Source organism: Notothenia rossii (genome assembly GCF_949606895.1).
Source record: "Notothenia rossii genome assembly, chromosome: 9".
Classification (NCBI taxonomy): domain Eukaryota; kingdom Metazoa; phylum Chordata; class Actinopteri; order Perciformes; family Nototheniidae; genus Notothenia; species Notothenia rossii.
In genome coordinates this window covers 63274725-63299093 of record NC_136907.1, presented here as the reverse complement: position 1 = coordinate 63299093, position 24369 = coordinate 63274725, and the positions used below count along the sequence as shown (strand labels likewise).

The 24369-nt window shown below is 41.1% G+C and overlaps 2 protein-coding genes across 4 annotated transcripts; one reads left to right on the top strand and one right to left on the bottom strand.

The window, feature by feature from the left end:
* Positions 1-472: 472 nt before the first annotated feature.
* ppm1la (protein phosphatase, Mg2+/Mn2+ dependent, 1La) lies at positions 473-12751 on the bottom strand. Of its 3 annotated transcripts, none has more exons than XM_079649515.1 (4): positions 12591-12751; positions 4235-4409; positions 3075-3236; positions 473-2780 (listed from the first exon to the last, which is right to left on the bottom strand). In XM_079649515.1, exons 1-4 carry the CDS (start codon positions 12603-12605, stop codon positions 2422-2424), a joined length of 711 nt encoding a protein of 236 aa, XP_079505641.1. In that variant the 5' UTR covers positions 12606-12751; the 3' UTR covers positions 473-2421. The 3 variants fall into 3 exon arrangements, with proteins under 3 accessions (XP_079505641.1, XP_079505640.1, XP_079505642.1); XM_079649514.1 differs by having other exon boundaries at positions 11881-12739; XM_079649516.1 differs by lacking the exon at positions 12591-12751 and adding an exon at positions 8197-11844.
* Positions 12622-18691, top strand: otol1a (otolin 1a). Its single transcript, XM_079649512.1, has 6 exons — positions 12622-12760; positions 16268-16339; positions 16445-16919; positions 17012-17101; positions 17220-17291; positions 17619-18691. The coding sequence occupies exons 3-6, from the start codon at positions 16463-16465 to the stop codon at positions 18461-18463; spliced, it is 1464 nt and encodes a 487-aa protein (XP_079505638.1). The 5' UTR covers positions 12622-12760; positions 16268-16339; positions 16445-16462; the 3' UTR covers positions 18464-18691.
* Positions 18692-24369: the final 5678 nt, after the last annotated feature.

The window sequence follows — 24369 nt, the reverse complement described above, 5'->3', positions numbered from 1 at the left end:
CAATGCCGAATTGTATTACTACACTGGACAAGTAGGACACACCTTTTTTTTATTTCACTGCTTCTTCTATTTTTTAATAACCATAATATCATTTGACATAAGGAATTCAAATTGATTCAGGATTTATTAACCACACTGGATAAGTATTACGCCTATTTATTTTTATTAGATTTCACCCCACATAATTTTGTTTTATGAAAATGTTTATGAAATAATACTCTCAAATAGAAAATGGCTGAACTTTTATACACAAAAAAAAGGTGGATCGACCAAGGTACAACTCTAACACTGAATGTACAAATATATACATTACGAGTACATTACAACACAAATGTCAGGTTGTGGAAAATAATTGAAATCAACCTTTGTAGTAATGTTAAGAACCTAATTTTAAATGGACCCTTGAAAATAAGGAGTTGGTATAGCATGCTGCATATTTAATCAGATAATAAAGACTGAGAAGGGAATTGCATTGAAGATGAAAGAGTTTGTTTAATACAGAGTTTACATACAGGATGTATTTACACTTCTCTTTTTACACTGAGCATCAGCTCAACATGTTTGATTAATTGACTGCTTATCAATTAAAGTGATTAGCTATTTATTGTAAACTTCTGCTCATGTACAGAAGGACAACAAAACGAATATACGTTTGGTGATCAGCAAGACAACCAACAAAACTCAACAATAAATAAGGCATTAGGTAAACTTAAAACGTTTTTTTTCAATGGATGCAAATGTCAATAAACACAGTAGTATAGCATAGTTGAACATAAAACGGTAGCAAATGAAGTATGGTTTGCTGTATTCTCCCTTAACAGGGTGTTGTATTGCTTCAGGAGCATATCATATTTCTAGCTACTAGCATTCTGGCTGTACAGTTCATGATGTGTCAAACTTTAGTCCTTTTCTGATGGCAGCAGAGATGTGGAAGTTTGTTGCACCACCTGTTCCGTGCATTTCCCAGGTCAAAGGCAGCCACCAGTGTTCATGGATACAAACTATGTACTTTGTTCATGAACAAGCCATAGCACATGCCCCGATACAGACGGTGTAAAACAACTTTAACGGAACAGTTTACATGAACTCCATAACATTGCCGTATCAAGAGGTGAAGTTCAGTAACTACATCAGGTTCTACATACATTATAACCCTCTTGTATTATTGAGGATAGACAGTGTTTACATTGGCTGATATGCAATCATTTACCATTCCAAAAATAAACATCTGAAGGTGCTTTTTATTAACATAACTGTTTGTGTGTCTGTGTGCATGTGTTGTATGTTAAAGTAATACTCTATCCAAAATCTATCTTCTGAGTATCACTAACCTTCTGCTCTATTGAAAAGTAGAGTTACAGTATTGGAGTTTTCAGCCTTCAACGAAAAAGTGGCATATAGAAGCCAACTCCAGCTCCAAGCCAATTACTGGTTCTGTTAACGTATTCCATCTATAATTGATGAATTAGTAATTGCATTTAAAAAAGTAATCCAATAACTTAAAAAAGAAACTTTTGGATATCACATTTTTGTTTTTACAATGAGCTTGTGTCTGCCATTCATATTCAATCTCACCATTCAGTAGTTTTCTGCTTCAACATTTACAGCTTTTAATGTCTGCTTTTTCTTCTTACAGATGTGTTAGCACCTGAGGGTTTAAAGAAATTCAACCCACCGAACAGTACTAGTATTGTGATTGGTCAGAGTTGTTCACACACTATCCGGGCTGTTGCTTTTTAAATCCATATTAGGCTATTTGTTTTCCCACTACCGCTCTGCTCCAGGCTCACCTCAGCCAGATGGTGAAACTGTAAATGTTTAACATCTTCCTCTAAGTTCTACATTGAGTTCTTGATACTCAAAAGTTAGATATAAGGAGCAGCATCACATCAAGTTAAATAAAGGTATGGCTCCACTGGAGTCTTTTTATATTTGACAACATTTTCCAATCTCAGAAGTGTAACAGACGCGTACATTACTTGGGAGCAACATCAAAATGCAGTACTAGTTACCTTTTTAGTAGCTTCCTGTGTTTGCACAGTAACTCTTGAATAGGCACTATTGTAGCCTCCACTTATAAGCCTCCAGTGAAGCGGTACCATTCATGTACAGTAAACAGTAGTAAATCAATCACAGTCTAATGGGTGCTGGTAAAGAGAAAAATGCCTGGGTAAATGCTTCTCAACTGTTGAATTACATATTTCTTATGTATTCCCCATTAGGTCAGCAGATATGTCTTGCGTTTAAACGCCCTTTAACCTACAAAAAAAAACATTATTTTTGTGTGTGTTTTTGCATGTGTGTGAACTGTTCTGTTCTCTGTATCAATATTTCTCCAGTCCTCCTGTGACATTAAACTCGTTTCTCCATCCAACCGAATTTGAAAAACATTGATCTCTAAGCTCTCAACTTGACTCATACCTACTCCCCTGCCTTACTATTATTCCCCCCAGCTCTACTTTTGAACTTCACCACCATGACGGTGATGTTGTCAGGGCAGCCACGGTAGAAAGACTGGAGGACGATGCTCTTGGCGCCGAAGTGAGGCTCGTCCAGACGCTCGCGGACGAACCGGACGGCCTCCTCGTTGCTGAAAGCGTCCCACAGGCCGTCTGATGCCAGGATCATGAACTCTGGCTGCAGCTTGTCCATGTCAAAGGTCATGATGTCTGGGTCGGGGATGATTACGTTCAGGTTCTTCAGTGGGTAGTCCCCCAGAGAGCGGGACATTGCCAGGATTCCCTGGACTCTCCACGATCCATTAAAACTGATAAAACCACCTGGAGGTAACGAAATACAATATTTATTAACATGTTAATGATGATGTACCAAATAAAGAATAAGTGTGGCAGGAGGTTTAGGTTTATAAATACTAAATCGAAGCTGACTTTTAAATCCATAATCACAAAGCTTAGGCATCTAATTAATCTAAATCTTACCTTGATCTTTGTTTACCACAATGCTTTTCCTAAATACACCAACAGATGGCAACCAAAGGCCCTAAACATGAGGGTGCAGTGCAGGTTAATTCACTATGTGCCAGTTCAAGCAGGGTTTTTATTTGTTTAATGTACCTGCTCTCTTGATCCTCTTGCGCTCTTTAAGCTGGTACGGCTTGTGGTCATGTGAAAGTGCAACAGCGTTCCCATCTTTGTCACACAACACACCACGAGAGTCTCCAACGTTTGCCACGATGAGTTCTCTGTCTGACAGCAGCGCTACGAGACAAGTTGTTCCTGCATGGCAGATAGGATGAGATCAAATTGAGAAGACAGTCCAAAAAACTGTTTTAAAAACATTCTGCAATAACTATGAATCAAATCTGGTGACATGTGAATGTCGAACAGCGGGAGTATGAGGGTAGACCACATTTATATTCTGAAAACATTTGGGAGGAGAAATAAGCTATGCCACACTGAATCGTGTTGCTTTTAAGAATAACACTGCTAGTTTGACAGCATGGTCAAAGTATTGTGAACCAGGACTGACTCATTTGCATACAAACAAGCATAATGAATAGAAACAGAGAAATATAAGAGAAATCAATTGTGGCTTTAATATGCTGAATTGACAGATTGCCAAACTGTCATCAAACAAATGAAAAACAATGGGCCAAAAACAGCCGTTTCCTTGAGTAGAAGTATCCAACAAAAGCCACTAATTAATCTGGACTGTAGCTCTGATTTTTATATCAGAGCATGGCTATCATCTACAGCATAATGTTAAAACACCGCAGTCTCACTGTTCTCAGTATTACAAGTGGATTGTAAATAGGAAACTTGCCGAAAAGGTAAATGTCACTTGAGATGCATTGAGCTGACAGGATATTGAACAGGAAATTGTGAGATTTTGTCAAATAGACGATATGCCGTGACACATTTCGTCCTGTGAGAGGCCGAGAGGGTGAATGCTGAGGGTTTTTGAGAAGTACATTTGTACTGCTTTCATATAAGCCGTGGTGTACAATATTTACTGCAACTGTTTGAGATTAAATTAAATCACTCTACATATTAAGGCACAAAAACTTGAGTGCGCTTTTAGGGTGTAGTTTCTCGAATGTTTTGATCTGCTTATTTTAATTTCCAAAAAGGTCATCACCAGCTTTCCCACAAATATAAATACATTTCAAGTCAGTTTTTCCAACTCTTCCCATCTTCTCTCACACACACAGGTCTACTGTATAGTATAACTCCCCGCCACTCCCCACCACTCTCTCCCCCCCCCCCCCCCTGACCTGCTTCATCGTGGTTGGCAGAGAGCTTGTCCAGCATCTCTCGATCCACACTCAGGATGCGCTGCTCGAGGATGCTGCTGTGAGAGAGAGTGCTCTCTCTCTTCTCTCTCTCAAAGGCCTGCAGCTGCTGCTTCAGGGAGTCTGGCAGGTGGGCCTTCACGTAGTCAGCTGCCGCCTGGGAGAGGAGGCGGGAAAAGGGAAGACACAGGGAGGGTTAGTGAGCGGCAAGTGGATAAGTAAAAGTGGGGTTGAGGATTACGAATGAGTTTAGAAGTTCAGAGTTTAGAAGTTCAGAAAAGCTCTCCGGACTCTGCAGTTACCAAGCCTTACAAAAGGTTAAAAGCCTTTAAGCTCATTGATCTGACTTTTCAGTCCATGACTTTACTGTTCACTCTCGTCTGCAGTGTTTACAGCCGCAGCAGACAGTTGTTTTCGGCATACAAAACTGAAAAGCTCTGTACTCTACCTGCCCAGCTCCAAACAGGGAGCCTTTAGGGGCAAATATTTCAGAGGCGGGAGGAGACTAAAACTGAGCCTAAAGGAGAGTTACTGACTCATTTGAAATGACAAAAACACCACTACTGCAGTCATTCTGGATGTGTACAGCGGCAACTCTTCATTAGGACATTTCAACTATATTAGGTTTGTAAAGACCCTATCTATATTTGTAGGCATGGATAAAAATGCTGTATTTAAAGCTTGTTTTGCTGCCCCAAAAACAAGGCTTTAAAAAACAGCTATTTTTTCTTCTTCTTTTTTTAATAAAGAAGCCAAGAATGACCTGTTCATAAACATGTTCGGATTGTTCTTAGTTTGGTATGCCAGATAGAATAAATATGGTTTTAAAGTTGTTACTATTTAGATTTGTGCCCCTGTTGTTGTCAGGTAATACGGTCAGAGGGTTTTTTCCATTTCCTACAGCAGGTGCTATATTCCGAATTATTGAACACTGTCCTCATCTTCCAGCACACTTGCCCTGCTCCTCCTGCCCTCACTGCTTTTCCCTCATTTTCTCTGCCAAGATTCCCATTATGCTAATGCGGTGGAATCAAATCTAAAAATGGAAAATGCTATACCATCAAATATCCTGGTTAACACATGACATACAGTATTTCATGGCTGCTGTTCCTGTGGATATTAGGGCACTTCAGATGCTTCATGCACTTCATGCTTCACTGTTACGCCGTATAACAGTTTAACAGTATGATACCTTCATTCAGGTTGAGTTTTATTTGAATTTTATAACCTTCATTACTAGCCCTGTTTAATAAATGTGATCATGCATTTTAGTTTTGGTAAAATACCTACCAAAATCTGTACAAACAAAAACGGCTGAAACTTTGCTACATTTTATTTGTACGCACATAACACTGAACATATTTGTCACTGTTGTAATTGGTATTCAAATGAGACAGAATACTTATGATCACTACAGTGTAGCCATATTTGTGATGTCCCTATTCCCCCCCTTTCCTTTTTCTGGACAAGGGTACGCATTCATTTAGTAAATTGGAGAGAGAAGCACTCGATCAGGGAAAGAGCATAAAGTGTAAATTGGTCGTAAACAGCAGGAAATGCCAGCAGTAACAGACTCCATAAATGACCCAAATATTTCACTCTCTATGGATTTAATGAGAGAACATAACCTATTGGACCAGCTTAATTAAAAGTTGATTCATCTGAATCATATCACTTATTGAGATCTTTAGAGGTTTAAATATAAATGTTATGCAGTGAAGAAGTTAAAATATTTCAATGTATTCTTCAACAGGGAATAGTCTGAGTAAATCATGTTAAAAAGGGGAGCAGCGGCTTGTGTACACGTTTATAATTCTGGGCTATAACTCACTGCAACGGTAAAAATACAGGGGGGCAAACAAAGAATCGTTTGAGAAAGGTCCTGAATATTTTCAGAGCGAGAACACGCTGCACTCACAGAGACGGCCAATAATTCGCTTCATCTAATATGGGTAATATTGGTGTGGGTATGTGTTTATGCATTTGGGCCAGACTGCATACAGTATAGAAATGTCCTAGGACATCCAAACATTATGTAACATTTCCCGACAACATCGTTAGTCAGAAGATAAACAGCTTTCCCAAAAGACCCTTAACTTTCCACCTCCCATTGATTTACTGTAAGTGCTTCGTTTTTAACTGTTTGTGTTTCTCAGGCCGTCTGTGTTTTGACGTTTATGACCCTATAATAGCCACGGTCAATGTAAGAGTAACCCAATTGTTTTTGCAGTATAAACCCTTTTTAAAAACGAAACAACCGAGAGATCAAGTATAGCTTTAAAAGGCGGGGGACAGAAAAGAAAACACATACGGTATACACAAATACAGATACAATTGTGACTAAAGAATGGGAGGGGAAATTGCAGAAGGCAGTGAAAATGAGGGAAAAAAGAGAGATGTGAGGACAGACAAGAAAGATAAATATTTGTTTTGGGGACAGGAATAGAATCGAGGGATTCTGATGGTTAAACAGCCCCTGCTCTCAGCTTGTTGACCCTCTCTCTGAACACAAACCGACTGCAACTCTTTTTTTTAAAAAGGTGAAATTCCCATGCATTCTTTAATCAAATGACAGCAAAATATATGTACAGCATCTTAGAGACAGGGAGGAATGTTTGGGTGTTTAAACCAGAAGAAGACGAGGTGGTTTGAGGGACAGAGCTTTCATTTTAATTGATTAGTGTTTTGGCTAACAACAATTGCCAAGATAGTACATAAGTACTTCTATCGAAATGGTTTACTGCTTGTCTAATTAACTACTGTATGTCATGAACCGCTCATATATAACACTCTATCCAAAGAGCTTCACATGTCCTATTTAAAAAAGGATAATATGATGGCCCTATAGCGTGGGAAAAAATATATTTGGCTCAAAACTCCCTGCTTCTCTGGAGTTTGAATATCTTACAGCCTCTATATTTACTTGTTTTTGCCATCAATTATGTAAAACTGAGGATATTTGGTCTTTGGATTGCTCAGAAAAAGAGGCCGCTGGGAAACTGTGAAGAGCACTTCTTTATGTATCTCCCGCTTTGGTTTGAGTTACCAAAGATTTGCTTCAATTTAAAGTCCTGTTATTGTGTGGTATTCTTTAAAAAAAAAAGTAAATATAACCGATGTGGGAAGTCTGTGCTCTTAATCAGAATTGTAAACCAGTATAATTTAATGAAATATGTAATTAACTGGAACCTCTGGGGAACAGCAGGGGCGGTGGTGTGACAGATGGCGTCCAGGACATGTGTTTTGAAGGCAGCCCTGAGAAACCAGTGACCCTGGACAACATATGGGACAACATATGGAACACACACACACACACACACACACACACACACACACACACACACACACACACACACACACACACACACACACACACACACACACACACACACACACACACACACACACACACACACACACACACACACACACACACACACACACACACACACACACACACACACACACACACACACACACACACACACACACACACACACACACACACACACACACACACACACACACACACACACACACACACACACACACACACACACACACACACACACCCCTCCCTCCCTCCCTGATTGGCAGTGGGATAGAATCGTTCACACAAAAGAACACAATGATGGAGAGCGGAGGGGAATTGTTCTGTTTGAGAATAGGGGGGAGTATAAAGTGAGGGATTCAAGTGGAGTATGTCTGTGTACCATTTAATAACAGTTTCTACAGAAACCTGGCATGTTACTGAACAGAGATATGGCCTTGTCTTACCTACAGTATTGTTGATTTCTAACTCTTATATCATGATTTGAATCTCCCACACTAGAATATGTTTGCATATATAATGCTGTGCTATTAAATCTACTTCAATTCAATGATAACTATAGGTTTTATTGAAAAGCACAGATTAATACTTGAATTACTTCCTGTCTCTATACCTGCTCTGCGTCCAAATGATGCCAACTCTTGTGAAGAAGCAGGTATCCTGCTGCTGTGGAGGCCTGCTTTCACCTATCGTGTGCTGAGGTGCGGAGGAGGATTCGCCGCGGAGGAGCTCCCACGGCTGAAGGCCCGCCATCCACCTGTCTTGGTTCCGCTGTTGGAGGCCTGCTCCCACCTGTCGCTGCTGTACGGAGGAGGATCTGCCACGGCTGTTTCTGCTTCTGCTGGTGCGGAGGCCTGATCTGGGGATACCGCGGAGAAACCGGAGCCCTGCCACACTGCTGCTTCGCCTGTTCCTTGCTGCTGTCCAACGTGGATTTTGCCCCAGGAACATCGCGGATACTGTGTGCTGGACTGGGAAAATGGCCCATATCGTGATTCTGCTGTACCTATTGACTGTGTTGGACAATGAGAAGATCGCTAGTCATCCTGAGAAGTGGATTCAGGTCTGTTCTACCGCCCGCAGTGGACATCCCCTGTACGGTTTCGGATGTGTTACACAAACAATTACTGGTTGCCTTGTCGCGGACATTCATTTCGACAAATGTTTGCCTTTCTCACTTGCCTGCTATGATGGTTCTTCAGAACTGATTTTTGAACTTTAATCTCACTTTCACGGAGTTTGCTGGTGACTCTAAAACAGTTGACAATGTATGTGTGTTGGTTAAGAGAAAAAGGTGCTTGGTATTTTTATTATTGTTACTATCAGGGAATGTGCAACCAAACCCTGGTCCACCAAGTAGTAGCAGTAGTCAGATAGCTACTCCTGCTGATTTTATTTCTAGGTCTGGGTTGGGATTAATTCACTTAAATGTGCGCAGTCTGTTACCTAAATTAGATTTTGTCCGTATTTGGGCGAGCTCGACTGATGCTGATGTCATTGTCTTATCAGAAACATGGCTAGATAAATCCATTTTGGCCTCTGACATTTACACAAATGGTTAGTGTATATCGCACCGACCGTCCTAAAAAAGGTGGTGGCGTTGCCATTTATGTGAAAAATAAGTTTTGTGTAACCAAGATGGTTTCCAAATCTATTAGTAAACAACTAGAATTTTTAGCCGTGAATATCGAAGTAACAAAGGGTCAACAGGTCATGGTGGTGGACTGCTACAGACCCCCCTCAGCTGTCAAGGACTCTTTATCTTCATTGGCAAAACTTTTATCTCAACTTGCCTACAAGGAAATAGTGCTGCTTGGTGATTTTAATTAGGACTGGTTAACTTCTGTGTCAGAGGACTTTAAAAGCCTGTGTAACTCTTTGAACATTACTCAGATTATAGATAGTCCTACTCGCCCAAATATTAAGTCCCCAAATAAATCCTCCTTAATTGATCTAATTTTAACAAATGTGAAGGGACGAGACAATCCTTGGTTTTCTGCTGAACTGTCCAGTCTCCTTCATGAGAGAAACAATGCCTGGGCAAAGGCTAGGAAATCAGGCTCAGAGGTAGAATGGCTACACTTTAGGCAGCTAAGAAATAGCTTCACATCGCAAATAAAAAGTACTAAGTCAAAGTACTATTTGTCAGTTGCCACAGAAAACCTAAAAAATCCTAGGAAATTTTGGAAAGCCATAAAATCGATTTCCACTGGTGATATCCCAAATGAGCTACCTCCGTGCCTCACCACAGTATCTGACATTATATCAGACAGGGCTACTATGCTAAATTGCTTTAATAAGCATTTTGTGTCTTGTGGCTCTCTGTTTGATTCTGTCACTGACTGTGCTTCTGCTTCTGTGAACACTCCAATCCCTGACTCTGAACAATGTGGTCTGGAAAACCCTTTCAGTTTTACTCCTTTTACTGTTGGTGTTGTTCATGAAGCATCATCCAAGTTAGATCCTAGGAAACCGGCTGGCCCGGACAACGTAGAACCCTTCTTTTTAAAGATAGCTGCAGATTTTATTGCTCCATCTCTTACTTCTCTTTTTAACCTCTCCCTCAACACAAATACAATTCCAAAAGTATGGAAGTCTGCTTATGTCTTGCCTTTACTCAAAGGAGGGGAGGCAACTATTTTAAATAATTATAGGCCAATCTCTAAATTGTCAGTTCTGGCTAAAGTGCTCGAATGACTAGTGAGTGAGCAAGTAAAGGAGTTTTTATGTAAAAATGATATCCTGTCTAAACATCAGTCAGGCTTCAGAAAGAAACATAGCACTATCACTGCGACAATGAAAGTGGTGAATGACATTACTAGTATTTTAGATAATAAGCAGAGTTGTGCAGCTCTGTTTATTGACCTTTCCAAAGTGTTTGATACCGTTGATCATCACATCTTAAAGCAGAGGCTACTCAGTATTGGCATATCCAGCCATGCATTGGGGTGGTTTGTGAACTACCTCTCTGAAAGGTCCCAATGTGTTCATTTTGATGGGCTGTCTTCTGAGTGGTTAAACATTTCTAATGGTGTACCACAAGGTTCTGTTTTAGGTCCACTTTATTCTCCATATATATCAACAGCTTAGGTTATAATGTGGATGAAGCTACTTTACATTTGTATGCTGATGATACCGTGATGTATTGTGCAGGTACCTCCATTAAGGAGGCGGTTGTTAAATTACAGGCTGTTTTTAACACTGTTCAGACTCAGCTCTCTGAACTAAAGCTTCTTTTAAATGTGGATAAAACCAAGATAATGCTCTTTTCAAAAGCTAAAAAGACACCAGAGCCTGTTTTAGATATTGTAACTGCGCAAGGGAAAAAACTTGAAGTGGTAACCTGTTACAAATACCTTGGTATCTGGCTTGATGACTGTCTCTCTTTTAAACTGCATGTCAATAACCTGCTTAAAAAACTGAGGGTTAGGCTAGGTTTCTTTTACAGAAACAAGTCCTGTTTCTCACTTGAGGCCAGGAAAAGGCTAGTCACTGTGACCTTTTTACCTGTGCTGGACTATGGTGATCTGTTTTATATGAATGCACCGGCCAATTACCTAATCAAGTTAGATGCCGCCTATTACAGTGCACTGAGATTTGTGACAAACTGTAAAGCATTAACCCATCATTGTACCCTGTATGCAAGGGCAGGTTAGCTTTCACTAACTGTACGGCGGCTCAATCACTGGTATCTTTTTATTTACAAAGCAATGTTAGAGAAACTTCCATCCTGCATCTGCTCCATGATCTCACGGCGTATTGTAAATGGCTACTGCCTGAGATCGAATGCTGTGGTTGTATTAAATGTGCCAACTGCTAGGACTGTCTTAGGTAATACAGCTTTTAGATGCGCAGCTCCGCTAATTTGGAACAGTCTGCAAAAGGAGTGGAAGTTGAGCGGTTTGGTTCCATTACATGTTTTTAAAGCAAGGATAGATGCTATCCAAATCGGAAACTGTTGGTATCTGTAAATGCTACTAGCTATACAAACTGTAGTCAATGTACATATGCCATATGATGTCCTCTTTGTTTTTCTGTCATGTTTGTATTCATGTTGGAACCTACTTGCAGCAAGTCACCATTGAAAAAGAGGTCAATGATCTCAATGGGTTTTCACCTGAATAAATAAAGGTTTTGAATTTAATTGAATTGTATGTGTATCTGGATGAGTCCTGATGCATAGTGATAACATTGGATAATAGTGATAACATTGGCCTGTGTAAACTCATTGGCCTGTGTAACCTCATTGGTCTGTGTAACCTCATTGGCCTGTGTAACCTTTCCCTCTCCAGCCTACCTCTCCACCGTGACCGTCAAATATGCCGAATATGGACGGGTGGCTCTTGTTGGTGATGTCGGTGAGCACCTCGAAGCGGTCCTCCATGTGATCTCTTCTCCCCTGTATGGAGTACACGGCGACGTTGTTGTTCTTGAACTCCCAGGTTTTGGAGAACTCTGCGTCCAGGACACTGAGGCCTCCCAGCCGGTCATTCTGCATCATCTCCGCCACTTTCCCCTTCACCATCTTCACGGCGTCCCGGCTGGACTTGACGATGGTTTTCACCTCGTCCGTGTGGAAGAAGTAACTCCACAGCGCCAGACTGATGCACAACAGGAACAATGTCTCCGGCCTGAGGAGAAAATAACGCATGATCCGACCCAGAAGAGACAAGAGCGTCATTGTGTCTCCTATCATCACACGCAACCAAACTGCGGTCTGTCTCTCTCCCCTTTTTGCACAATTCACTCCATCCGCTCAGAGGGACTGTGAAGAAATCGATTCACTGCCACGATATCTGACGAAGACTGGATTTAAACATTTAAACAGCTCCTCGGAGGCCTGTCAGACACCGGGCCGAGCAGCGTAGGACAAAAGCGGACAGGCCACCGTTGTCTCGGTCCGATGTCTTGGTCCTATCTTCGGCTACCTAAACAGCTGCTAGTGGATTTTCCGAGTAAAGCCCCACAGCCCATTGTAGGATTACGGATATTTTGGGTGAGACTCACCCCGAAAATAGACATGGGAGTCACCGGGGCGCGAGAGTCAGTCGACGTGGTTCTTTTCCACCGTAAACCCCGTTTTCCCTCTCGGATATGTGTCTGTTCAATGTCCGTATCAAAATTAGATTTTTCTCACACACACACCTCCATGCTTGCAATGTGTCAAACCACAAAGGGTGAGTAAAGATAAAACCGGAAGTTGACTGTGCTTGTCTTAATAAAATGAAAGCATTTATAGAAGCTCACTAGGGTGGACAAAGGGCGTTTTTTTTGGAGTCAGGGCTTTATTTTGAAAGTATGTAGCGGAAGTGGATTTCGGTGACCGTGGTAAAGATACCGATGACCAACATGACGGCACATTCTTGTGCAGTCGGTGCTGACAGGAGTGCGCAGCTGCAAACTCATACAATGGACAAACTGCGGAATGAAATCATGATGTCATGTAGTACAACATCATATTGTATTAATCTACATACATTTCCACACTCCATATTATCTTCCATTCTCCCCGGAACATTCAATGCCCCTGCTAATTTGTTATGAGCAACTGGACATGAATCAATGCAATATTAACTAGGCCTAAAATAGAATAGAAACCACGTATAGACATATAAATACACATACAGGACTGTCTCAGAAAATTAGAATATTGTGATAAAGTTCTTTATTTTCTGTAATGCAATTTAAAAAAACAAAAATGTCATACATTCTGGATTCATTACAAATCAACTGAAATATTGCAAGCCTTTTATTATTTTAATATTGCTGATTATGGCATACAGCTTAAGAAAACTCAAAAATCCTATCTCAAAAAATTAGAATAGTTCCTCAGACCAAGTAAAAAAAAAAAGATTTATAACAGCAAAACACAATCAAACATTTGAAAATGTCCATTAATGCACTCAGTACTTGGTTGGGAATCCTTTTGCACGGATTACTGCATCAATGCGGCGTGGCATGGAGGCAATCAGCCTGTGGCATTGCTGAGGTGTTATGGATGCCCAGGATGCTTCAATAGCGGCCTTTAGCTCATTAGCATTGTTGGGTCTGGTGTCTTTCAGCTTCTTCTTCACAATACCCCACATATTCTCTATGGGGTTCAGGTCAGGGGAATTTGCAGGCCAATCGAGGACAGTAATGCCATGGTCAGTACACCAGTTACTGGTGGTTTTGGCACTGTGGGCAGGTGCCAGATCATGCTGGAAAATGAATTCCTCATCTCCATAGAGCTTTTCAGCAGACGGAAGCATGTAGTGCTCTAAAATCTCTTGGTACACAGCTGCATTTACTCTGGGCTTGATGAAACACAGTGGACCAACACCAGCAGCTGACATGGCTCCCCAAACCATCGCTGACTGTGGGAACTTCACACTGGATTTCAAGCAACTTGGATTTTGCTCCTCTCCAGCCTTTCTCCAGACTCTGGCGCCTTGACTTCCAAATGAAATACAAAACTTGCTTTCGTCTGAAAAGAGGACTTTGGACCACTGTGCAACTGTCCAGTGCTTCTTTTCCTTAGCCCAAGTCAGACGCCTCTTCCGTTGTCTTGAGTTCAGAAGTGGCTTGACCATGGGAATACGGCTATTGTAGCCCATTTCCCGGACACGTCTGTGAACAGTGACTTTTGATACCTGGACTCCAGCTTCAGTCCACTGTCTTTGAAGCTCCCCCAAATTCTGGAAGCGACTCTTCTTCACAATGCTGTTAAAGCTGCGGTCATCTCTCTTGGTTGTGCAGCGTTTCCTGCCACATTTCCCCCTTCCAACCGACTTTTTGTGGATGTGCTTTGAAACTGCACTCTGTGAACAGCTTGCTCTTTGAGAAATTTCTTTTTGTGTCTTACCCTCCTGATGGAGGGTGTCAATGACGGTCCTCTGGACAGCAGTCAGATCAGCAGTCTTCCCCATACTTGTGATTTAGTTTACTGAACCAAGCTGAGTGTTTTTCAAGGCTCAGGAAACCCTTGCAGGTGTTTCGAGTTAATTAGACGATTCAAGTGATTCGTTGAACACCCTACTAGTATACTTTTTCATGATATTCTAATATTTAGAGATAGGATATTTGAGTTTTGTTAAGCTGTATGCCATAATCAGCAATATTAAAATAATAAAAGGCTTGCAATATTTCAGTTGATTTGTAATGAATCCAGAATGTATGACATTTTTGTTTTTTTAATTGCATTACAGAAAATAAAGAACTTTATCACAATATTCTAATTTTCTGAGACAGCCCTGTATGTAAAGTAGCTAAAATACGTGTAAAACAACAATTAAATACACGTAAATGACATGATGCAATAATAAGTGTGTGAAATTCGGCCTTTGTTTAGATGTTGTTTCAGTAGTCATTACATTGACTCAACATCTCCCCCTAGTGACCTTTTGGAGTGATACACCTCCGACAGTCCTATCAACAACCAGGACAAAGCAAGTCACACACACACACACACACACACACACACACACACACACACACACACACACACACACACACACACACACACACACACACACACACAGACACACACACACACACACACACACACACACACACACACACACACACACACAACTTAACAATTTTAACCAAGCCTTATAAATGAAAACGTGTTTTTTTCTGTTTTGAAATATGCAACAGTCAATATAACAATTCATGTAAATGTGTCAATTGTGAAAATGGTGTTTGAAAAGATTTTCGTAGGATAACCTGACAAAATAAAAGTACCTGTAATCCTGTATCATATCTATTCGATTTTAAATAAGGGTGTAACAATCATACTCTTGTTAGAACAATGGGAGCCAATGTGAGGTTAACAATTTGAATGATGTGATTTTTTCAAAAGCAATTACAGACTTGAGAAGGATACTAAGATGATTAAACCTACATGTATAGTTTTAGTTTAGTTAACATATTAAAAGTTATCATTATAAAGCAATGTACGAACTCAATATGTTAGGATATATTTCCTCTGTAGTGACCTTTTCTGCCCTTTTGTTCTGTTGAGTTGATAATCCATTATTTTTGCCACATTCTGTATCATGTCATCTTGTGTGGAGCCTACGCAACTAAATCATTCAGAGTTAATTTCACTGGTTTGAAACTAAATCCTACACCCTTTCGGAGACATGTAAAGCTTAGTTCAGTGGGGCCAGGTTTCCATGAGGTTTACTAGGTTTACTGGGCTCTTTGGGTTGGTTTGATCAAGGAAGTGAACGGTTAGATCAATGTTGCCACGCCGCCTGTTTTGGGACATTGATCCCTCTCCCTCTGGGTGTATGGTGATCCATGTTCTGCTTTGAGGTGCTGCCAAATGGTGTGATCACTGCAAGGTGTTGCACCCGGCAACTATATGATTTACCATTCATTACCAACAATGTGTGAGTTTGTGTGTCTATCCTGTATGCTTATGTACACGTGTTCAGCAAATGTGCATCTTTGTGTGTAACCTGCTGTTTGTGTACAAAGCAAGCATGTGTGTGAACAAAACTTTAGCATTGTGTGCGCTCATGGTCCCTGGATTCATATCCCATATCACAAAGAATAAAGTCTTGCCTTGTATAAAACCTGCTTTATTTCACATCCCTCAGGAGCCATGTAATCTGTTCTTACCAGCCCACCTACCTCCTAATAACCCCCCATGTGCTGTCCCTTGTTCTCTCTCTGGGCTACTGGGGCAATATAAGAAAAGAGGCAGCCTACACCAATCATAAATTGGAGGGGATGGAGTGAAAAGTCAACACCATTTACATCAGAAGGTAAGATACATTTGTTGCTTTACTATACATCGCAAACACAGTAGTGTTATAGGAATAAATTCAGTTTTGTCTATATTCTTCAAATCTCCACCCATTTTCTTACAGATTACTACAGTCGTCAGTATGTTTTCCGTTCGCCTCGTATTCCTGACCACTCTCCTTGTGGTACTGATGGCCGGGATGACCTTCAGTACCAGAACCACACGCCGGCCTAAACCTCAGACCACCAGGAAGCCCCCTCGAGCTGGGAGCGGAGGTGGTGGAGGTGGACGATTCAGACGGACCACCACCACAACCCCTTCTCCTTCCAGCAGCGCACACAACGATGAGACAACTGAGGTGACAATGGACTCTTACTCCGTGTCCCCCACAGACAGCACCACCTTCTCCAGCGATACTTTCTCCACTGAGTTCCACACCGACGCCATAGCACCTCCCGGGAACGCCCTTGGAAACTATACCCTTGATTACAATGAATGCTTCTTCAACGTCTGTGAGTGCTGTCCGCCAGAGCGAGGCCCCGCAGGGCCCATAGGTGAGACAGGGCCACCGGGACCGCAAGGAGAGAAGGGCCCTGTAGGTAAGTTTGATTGTTATTTTCAGGTTAGTTAAGTTACCTTTTGGAGGTCAAATGTTTTCCTGTTTATGCTCTTATCTTTTTTTTCCTCCCAGGGTTACCAGGAGAGAGAGGAGAAACCGGGACCAGAGGGCCCCCAGGACTGGCAGGTCTTCCTGGAGCCAACGGACTCAATGGTGACATAGGTATAACGCGGCTTAACAGCAGGAGAGATTTTGAATGTCTCTTCTTTTCTGCAAAACCCTGGCCTGTTTAAGTACTCTGATATCATTTTCTACGCTTTATTTATCAAACCTACCACAGGTGAAAAAGGTGATCAAGGGCCGATGGGTGTTCCTGGTGCCCCTGGCACCTCGGAAAAACAAAGAGAGAGAGGTCTGTATTAGTAAAACTTGTATAAATAATAGATGATAGATTTTCAAAGGGGGGAGACTTGCTTTTAGGGCCCTAAATCATTATTAGCAGTAGACTAGTGAATGGAAATGTTTTAGTTTAAAGACAATGTCAAAAGAAAAAATGCGTCTGAGGGGAAGCCAACAGTATCAGACTTTGAAAACCGCTGTTTTAAATCATATATTTTTGTGCCATAATTAATCAGATTAGATTAAATACATGCCCCCTTTAAAGGTATGCAAATGTTAAATTCTGAGATTGTTCAAAACATGTCTTCCTATTTGCATGTTACCTCTGTACACACTATAGGTGATCCTGGCCCCAGAGGAGAGAAAGGTGAACGTGGCTTCATCGGTCTGAAAGGGGACCCTGGAGAAAGGGGAGAGACCGGCCTGAATGGGACCAAGGGCAGCGCCGGGCGAGAGGGGCCTGCAGGTCCCCCCGGACCCTCTGGGACAAAGGGTCAGAAAGGTGAACAAGGAGTTACACCCGAGTGTTTACCTGGTGATATAGGGGAGCCTGGGCCCCCTGGAGTGAGAGGTGAGATGGGCCCCACAGGAATGAATGGAACTGATGGTGTAAAGGGGGAGAGAGGGGAACCAGGGCCTCCGGGAGGGAAGGGGGATACAGGTGTCAGAGGGCACCCAGGTTCTCCAGGAGGGAGGGGCATGGCAGGGCAGAGGGGGGAGAGGGGAGTTAAAGGTGTGCGTGGACCTCGGGGCCCTAAAGGTGCTCCAGGTAAGAGTGCAGAGCTGATCCGCTCGGCCTTCAGTGTGGGCTTGTTCCCCAGCAGGTCCTTCCCTCCGCCCGGCCTGCCTGTGAAGTTTGATAAGGTGTTTTACAATGGGGAGGGGCACTGGGACCCGAATATCAACAAGTTCAACGCCACCTATCCAGGGGTCTACTTATTCAGTTACCACATCACCGTGCGAAACAGGCCTGTGCGTGCTGCCCTAGTGGTCAATGGGATACGGAAGCTGCGGACTCGGGACTCTCTGTACGGCCAGGACATCGATCAGGCTTCCAACCTTGCTCTGATGCAGCTGAACAAAGGCGACCAGGTGTGGCTGGAGACTCTGAGAGACTGGAACGGAGTTTACTCCAGCAACGAGGATGACAGCACTTTCTCTGGCTTCCTGCTTTACCCAGACTAAAAAAACAAACCCGCTGATAATGAAAACCTGTGACTGCCGCCTATGACCTTGAATGAGCCCTAGTTGAAACTGCTTGTAGATTCTGCACAACCTTCAACCTATTGCACTGCTTTGTCAAATGTATGTGATTCAGCTAAATGCCGCTGCTTCTGATTTTGCTCGACACCCTCGTACTAATCACAATAAATGCTTCGCTTGCCTTGCTATATTTAGAGATGGATGAGGCTTGATTAGACTGCTTTATGCAACACTTCTGTTCTTAGAAACAATGCATTAAAAATGACTATACTTGAAATGGATGACCCTTGAGTTTTATTTATTTAGAGCCAGAACTGGAAGCTAATTTATAAGCCATTAGTCATTGCAATTATAATAGATAAGCTCTGTGTCAGTGAGGCAAATACAAATTTGAGATCAATTGAAGAAAATTATCCATAATTGCATTTGATTTCCACTAGAGGGTGTAAGGCGTCCAAGTTCTGAATGCAAAGAAAGTAATGAAAAGGTGGCAGACAATGAAGGAAAAAAAAATGTCCCAAAAAATTTGAAATTTACAAAAAAATAGTTATTTATGTTTTGTTGACTGGAAAACAAAAGGAGATAAATACTTAAGCATTTAACGTGGATGGCACTCACACAGCAGGATGGTAAAAAATATTCTTGCAGCATCTTTTCTTTCACCACAGCTCTGTTTCTGTTGAATTTAACCAATAGTTTGTTATGTGAATATGGGGATTTATTAGGCCTATGGGGCCAACAGTACAGAAATGGTGAAACACTTGTTTCTCTAATTATCAGCAAATATTGAAGGCAGGGGTGAAGGTAATTAAGACCCACAGGGACACAAAAGACTTATATAGATTTATAATAGCATCGCCCAGAAGTGGATATAGGTAAAAAAAAAAAAAAATGCCTCATTGACACACTCACGATAACAGATAACCTTAGCAGCGATCACGGAGGATAACCCTCTGCAGCAGAAAGAGATGAATGCACTATAAATTATTTTCTAGTGCAGCCACTGTACAATGAAAAATAGCTTTGACTTTTACAAATGCTATATCTCATTAGACAGTCAGGACCTCTTTCCAGATTAAAAATGATCATGACTGCTTTTCCTTTCAACAACAGCAATCCATCTGGAAGATACATTGCATTTCGTGGTTTATTTCTCTGGGGGAAACTGAGACACTTGCGTGTTGTGATGTAGATGTTAAAAAGACAGTAGGGAGACTGCATTAATAAGGTCAAATATATATTTAATTGTGTATTGTTTTAATTATTACAATTTCACACACAAAAACCAGCCTTAATTAGAAAAATGCTGTTATTAGATAAGAACTATCACAACAAATATACACCTTACAGGGTTTAACCTTATTAGATTGAAATTGTTCATGTTGAATATCTTTATCATAATATTTGATTACGACCTTTGATGTGCATTTAAGTGATTTTTCTGCCAAAATCAATTATATATTCACTAAATATCTTCTTCATTGCTCTCACAAATACATTGTGCAATACAGCAATAAACTGGGCCTAAATCCATATAATTTAAAAATACAAATACATTATAGAATTTTAAGCAGATATGCATGTCTTATTCTTTTAAAAATATAAATCTACCTAAGACTCCAATTTGTTCGGAGAATATGTGTACACTTCACCAATATTGTTCCCAGTATCAGATTTGCTGTAATAAGGAGTATTGTAACATAATGAAAAAGCGGGGAAGAATATTATAGTTAAGTTCAAATATCCATAATCAAAAATAGCCTGTATTTCTATTGTGTCTTTTAAGAAGGAATAGATAACAAAACTGTGACGCTTTTTTTCTTCCAATTGCAAAGTGTGAGTGTTGGACTTGAATAAAAAAATATAAACCAAACAAGATTATGAACACGATGAATATGGACATTTTGTACGGGATTACAACTTAATCTTAACCATTTTGGACTGCTTTGATTGATTACAAACTGGTTTCATCATTTAGAATGACTATAATGATTTTATTTTTCTAATGAGTCATGTCAACTGTATACACTTTATTTATTGGGGGAAAAAACTTGAGAAAAAGTCAAAACCATTACCTAGGCCCAATCCCAAACCACGCCCTACACCCTACCCCTACACACTATCCCTCTGTGACGGAGTGAACTCCGTGGAGTGACACTCTCAGCTCAATGAGGCTCCCTCCTGTCAGATGGAGGCAGGGGCGGATCTACCGGGGTGGCATGGGATGGCAACTGCCACCCTAAAAAATAGCCTTACCACCCCAGTTATCAGCTTTGTTTTGAAATAAAAGTGGTGGCTCATCGGACATTTATGAGAGAAAATCCCTAATGTCCGAGTGCAAGTGAATGCAGCACAAGACGCAAGTCCTATAACCCCTCCCCCCGGCCCTGCCGCGAGCATGGAAATATGATTGGTGGCGATTTTATTTGAACAGTCTGATTCGGACCGTAGACGGAAGGAATTAGGTATTTGCGGTCTACGATGACAGAGAAGAGACTGTCAAGTTTGGCTGTACTCAGCATTGAATCAAAATGCACTAAAGCTTTGGATCTTAATAAGTTTGCGAGGCGTTTTGCTGAACAAAATGGTAATCGCCACATTCAGCTCTAATAGGCATGCCAACTTGATGCTCTGCTCACGGATGAGCATAAACAACTGGATGATAACCTTGTATATGTGTATATATATTTTTTTCTTTGTGGGGGTCTGCCCCTAAGGTCTGCCCCCAAAAAACAGTTTTAAATCCTGATAAAGTCAAATAAGACGGTGTGTAAAACTACACTGCCCAGCCAAAAAAAAGTAACCAATTTGATTTAACTAGGCCAGTAGGTAAGGTCTTTCCACTGGATAATAACTGCAGCAATGTATATGTTTTAGCTGTATACACGTTTTTTTTTAACCCTAATTGATGCAGTTAGTGACTTCTTTAATGTTTGTTCTTTCTGATGTAAAGTCAAGGTTGTAACTGTTTGCAATCAAGTCGTGGGGCACTGAACTGTTCTTTTGATTCTTTTGAATTTTGATATATGATAGTAATTTGTCTTTCAAATTTGAAGGAGGGTGAGCAAGCATCTTGGGGAACATTCATCATTAACTCCTAAAATATTGTTTATTCAATAATAAATGAATATGTGAATCATAACAGTTATTGACAGCTGATAGGAATAATATGATTGTTAATAGTATCATATTCATTCAGACAAACATTGATGCAATGTAGCCTACTTATTGCAGCAGTCTGTGCATATATTTGGTACCCCTGCTGGTCTAAGAGTGACAATAAGACAAACTCATTCAGTTATTGTTCAGTTAAAATTCATTAAAGGATATCTGCCACCTTTTATTCATATTTAAGGCTTTGCTGATAACAATAATGTATCCTGATGTTATTGAGTTAAAATATAAATATTGTAGCTTTCCAAGTTAACATTGATTGATATGACTGCGATTAAATCAGCATATAGCTTACTTCTGCCAGGGGATGCCACCCCTCAAAATCTACTGCCACCCTCTTGCCACCCCATGAATATTTGTCTAGATCCGCCCCTGGATGGAGGGAGTAAATACAGCGGCAAGCTTTGGGACAAACTCCCCTCTCTCCGGCAGAAACAGGAAATGCCGTAACTGTATGTAACAACGGTTTCAAATCAGCATCTCTTAGACGAAAAATAAAAATGAATAACTAAAATAAAACTCCAAACATTTTTAATTGTGTTACTTTTTTGTAAAGCTCTTTTATTTTTAAACCTGATTTTTATAAGCTTCTTAGTTTTTGCAACAGTCTGTAAATATACACAACTTTATAATAAAATGCACACATTTACCTTTTTCTAGACTAAACACAGGTATACGATCCTAAGTTTAAAAAACAAGAGGTTATCATGAGGTTGTTAAAATCACAATGTATCAGTGGATGTTTGCTGGAACTACTTGTAAACAGCGTGTTTCCTGACGGACACACACAGCATTGAGACCGTTCAGGTAGAGACCGGTCTCAAGTCAGCACCGATGCAGCCTCGCTGTTTGATGGCTTGATAACCCACTCCCCATCCACACCGCTCCACACTCGTTGGTTTGGAACAGCACTTAATGTGGCGGACGCAAACGGAGGGGTAGTGTGTAGGGGTAGGGTGTAAGGCAGGGGTACTCAAATACAAATCTTAAAGGTCCAACATTTTTTTTTCAATAAGACAAAGGTCCGTTTATTACGGTCCTTCAAACTTTTAAACAATTACAACAAGACAAAAAGACAAACATAATCTGTATGCAGCAGTTTTCATTGTTATTGTGTCTGTGCTTGATCCCTCAGGGTCGCAGTGTAAGAGCTGCAGTTATGAATAAAGGCAGCTGCACCCTCTTTCATTCAGCATTCCCATTATTGCTTTTGTCTTGCCCCCTTGTGTGTCCACTGAGGTTCGTCAGGCCCAAAACATCTTCAACAAACTCCCCCTTTGCCTCATCATAAAAACTCACAAACACCAGCAACTGAGCTTTGTCAGGCGTGTCAGTGGACTCATCCACAGCTAAGGAAATGCATTGTGCATTTTGTAGCCCATCACAAGGCTGATTAATCAAATCACCAGCCAGTATTTATGTCCTTCTGGTTGCTGTGGAATCTGAGAGGGGGATTTGCTTGACCTGTTATTTCCTCTTTTTATTTGCCTTCAAACATGGTCTCCATCACTTCAGTCATGCATTCTTTAATACAGGGGTGGGGAACCTTTTTCCTCTCGAGGGCAATTTCAATTTTTTCAACATCCTCCGAGGGCCGTACAAATTATTGACCTCTGCTTAAAAGAACTAAAATCACAGCCCATTCATTTGGCCTTTCTTTCATGCTGTGCAAAGAAAAAGCAACCTCTTAATCCAGATATCTCACCATGACTCGCGCATGCATGCACGTGCACGGTTTGGCATGACCACCACAACAGAAAGATATGGACACAAGATGTGTGCAAATGCATTTAGTGTCATATCCATGTGGACATGATTTAAGTGGGGGGGTACCTCACACCCTCTAGGGGGGTCCGGGGGGCATGCTCCCCGGGAAGATTTGTTTTTAAATATTGAAGTTAAAAGCATCAATCTGGTGCACTTTGAGAGCAACATGAAGAGATCTATGGATACATCTCTCAACACCCATTTGAAACAGAACTGTAAGCATTTTTTCTTTTTCTTTATGGATATTTTACAAATCACTCCCCTTTCAAACTGTATTCTTCTTTATTAATAACAACTTTGTTTTACTGTCATACAGTATTTTATACCTGTTTACTTTATTGCAGTGGTCGCCAACCAGTCGATCGCGATCGACTGGTTGATCGCGAGTGTGGTGCGGGCAGATCGCGGATCGTTAAAAAAAAAAGTAACAAAAGAAAGAAAAATTAAATTAAAATAATGTTTGAAAAATACGTTTTTAGATATAAACCTATCATCCACCACCCCGTTAGCAGGTGCCACTTGATTAACGTATATTTGAGACACCTCAATAATATAATACATTAACCGTGCTTTACGTGAACCTCATCATGACACAAGAGACAACGGCAGGAGTGTAATTTCCCGTGTTCACTGAACGCAACAGAGGCAAGACACCACACCAATCAGAGAGTTGCATGGAAATACACGTGTGCTTGTGTCATTCAAGCTCGGCTCTGTGTGTGTGTGGCAATAGCGCATTTAGTGTGATAGAGAGAGGGAGAGAGGGACGGAGAGAGGGAGAGAGAGGGACCGGTGCTAGCGGGGACCGTGATGTTAGCATCTGGTTAGCTAGCTGCACTAACTAACTAACGGACATAAGGAGCTGTTACCACAACAAGCTGGAGGAGAGTCCTCTCCTGTCAGACTGAGGGACTCAGGTGAGCTAAAGGACTCTCTGAGTGTTTAGA

Coding starts and splice junctions, on each gene's coding strand:
- ppm1la (XM_079649514.1), bottom strand. CDS start 12,279: ATGATAGGAGACACAATGACGCTCTTGTCTCTTCTGGGTCGGATCATG. Junction 3,237..4,234: donor TGCCAACCACGATGAAGCAG/GTCAGGGGGGGG, acceptor TCTGCCATGCAG/GAACAACTTGTCTCGTAGCG. Junction 2,781..3,074: donor CAAGAGGATCAAGAGAGCAG/GTACATTAAACA, acceptor CGTTACCTCCAG/GTGGTTTTATCAGTTTTAAT.
- otol1a (XM_079649512.1), top strand. CDS start 16,463: ATGTTTTCCGTTCGCCTCGTATTCCTGACCACTCTCCTTGTGGTACTG. Junction 16,920..17,011: donor AGGAGAGAAGGGCCCTGTAG/GTAAGTTTGATT, acceptor TTTTCCTCCCAG/GGTTACCAGGAGAGAGAGGA. Junction 17,292..17,618: donor GGAAAAACAAAGAGAGAGAG/GTCTGTATTAGT, acceptor TACACACTATAG/GTGATCCTGGCCCCAGAGGA.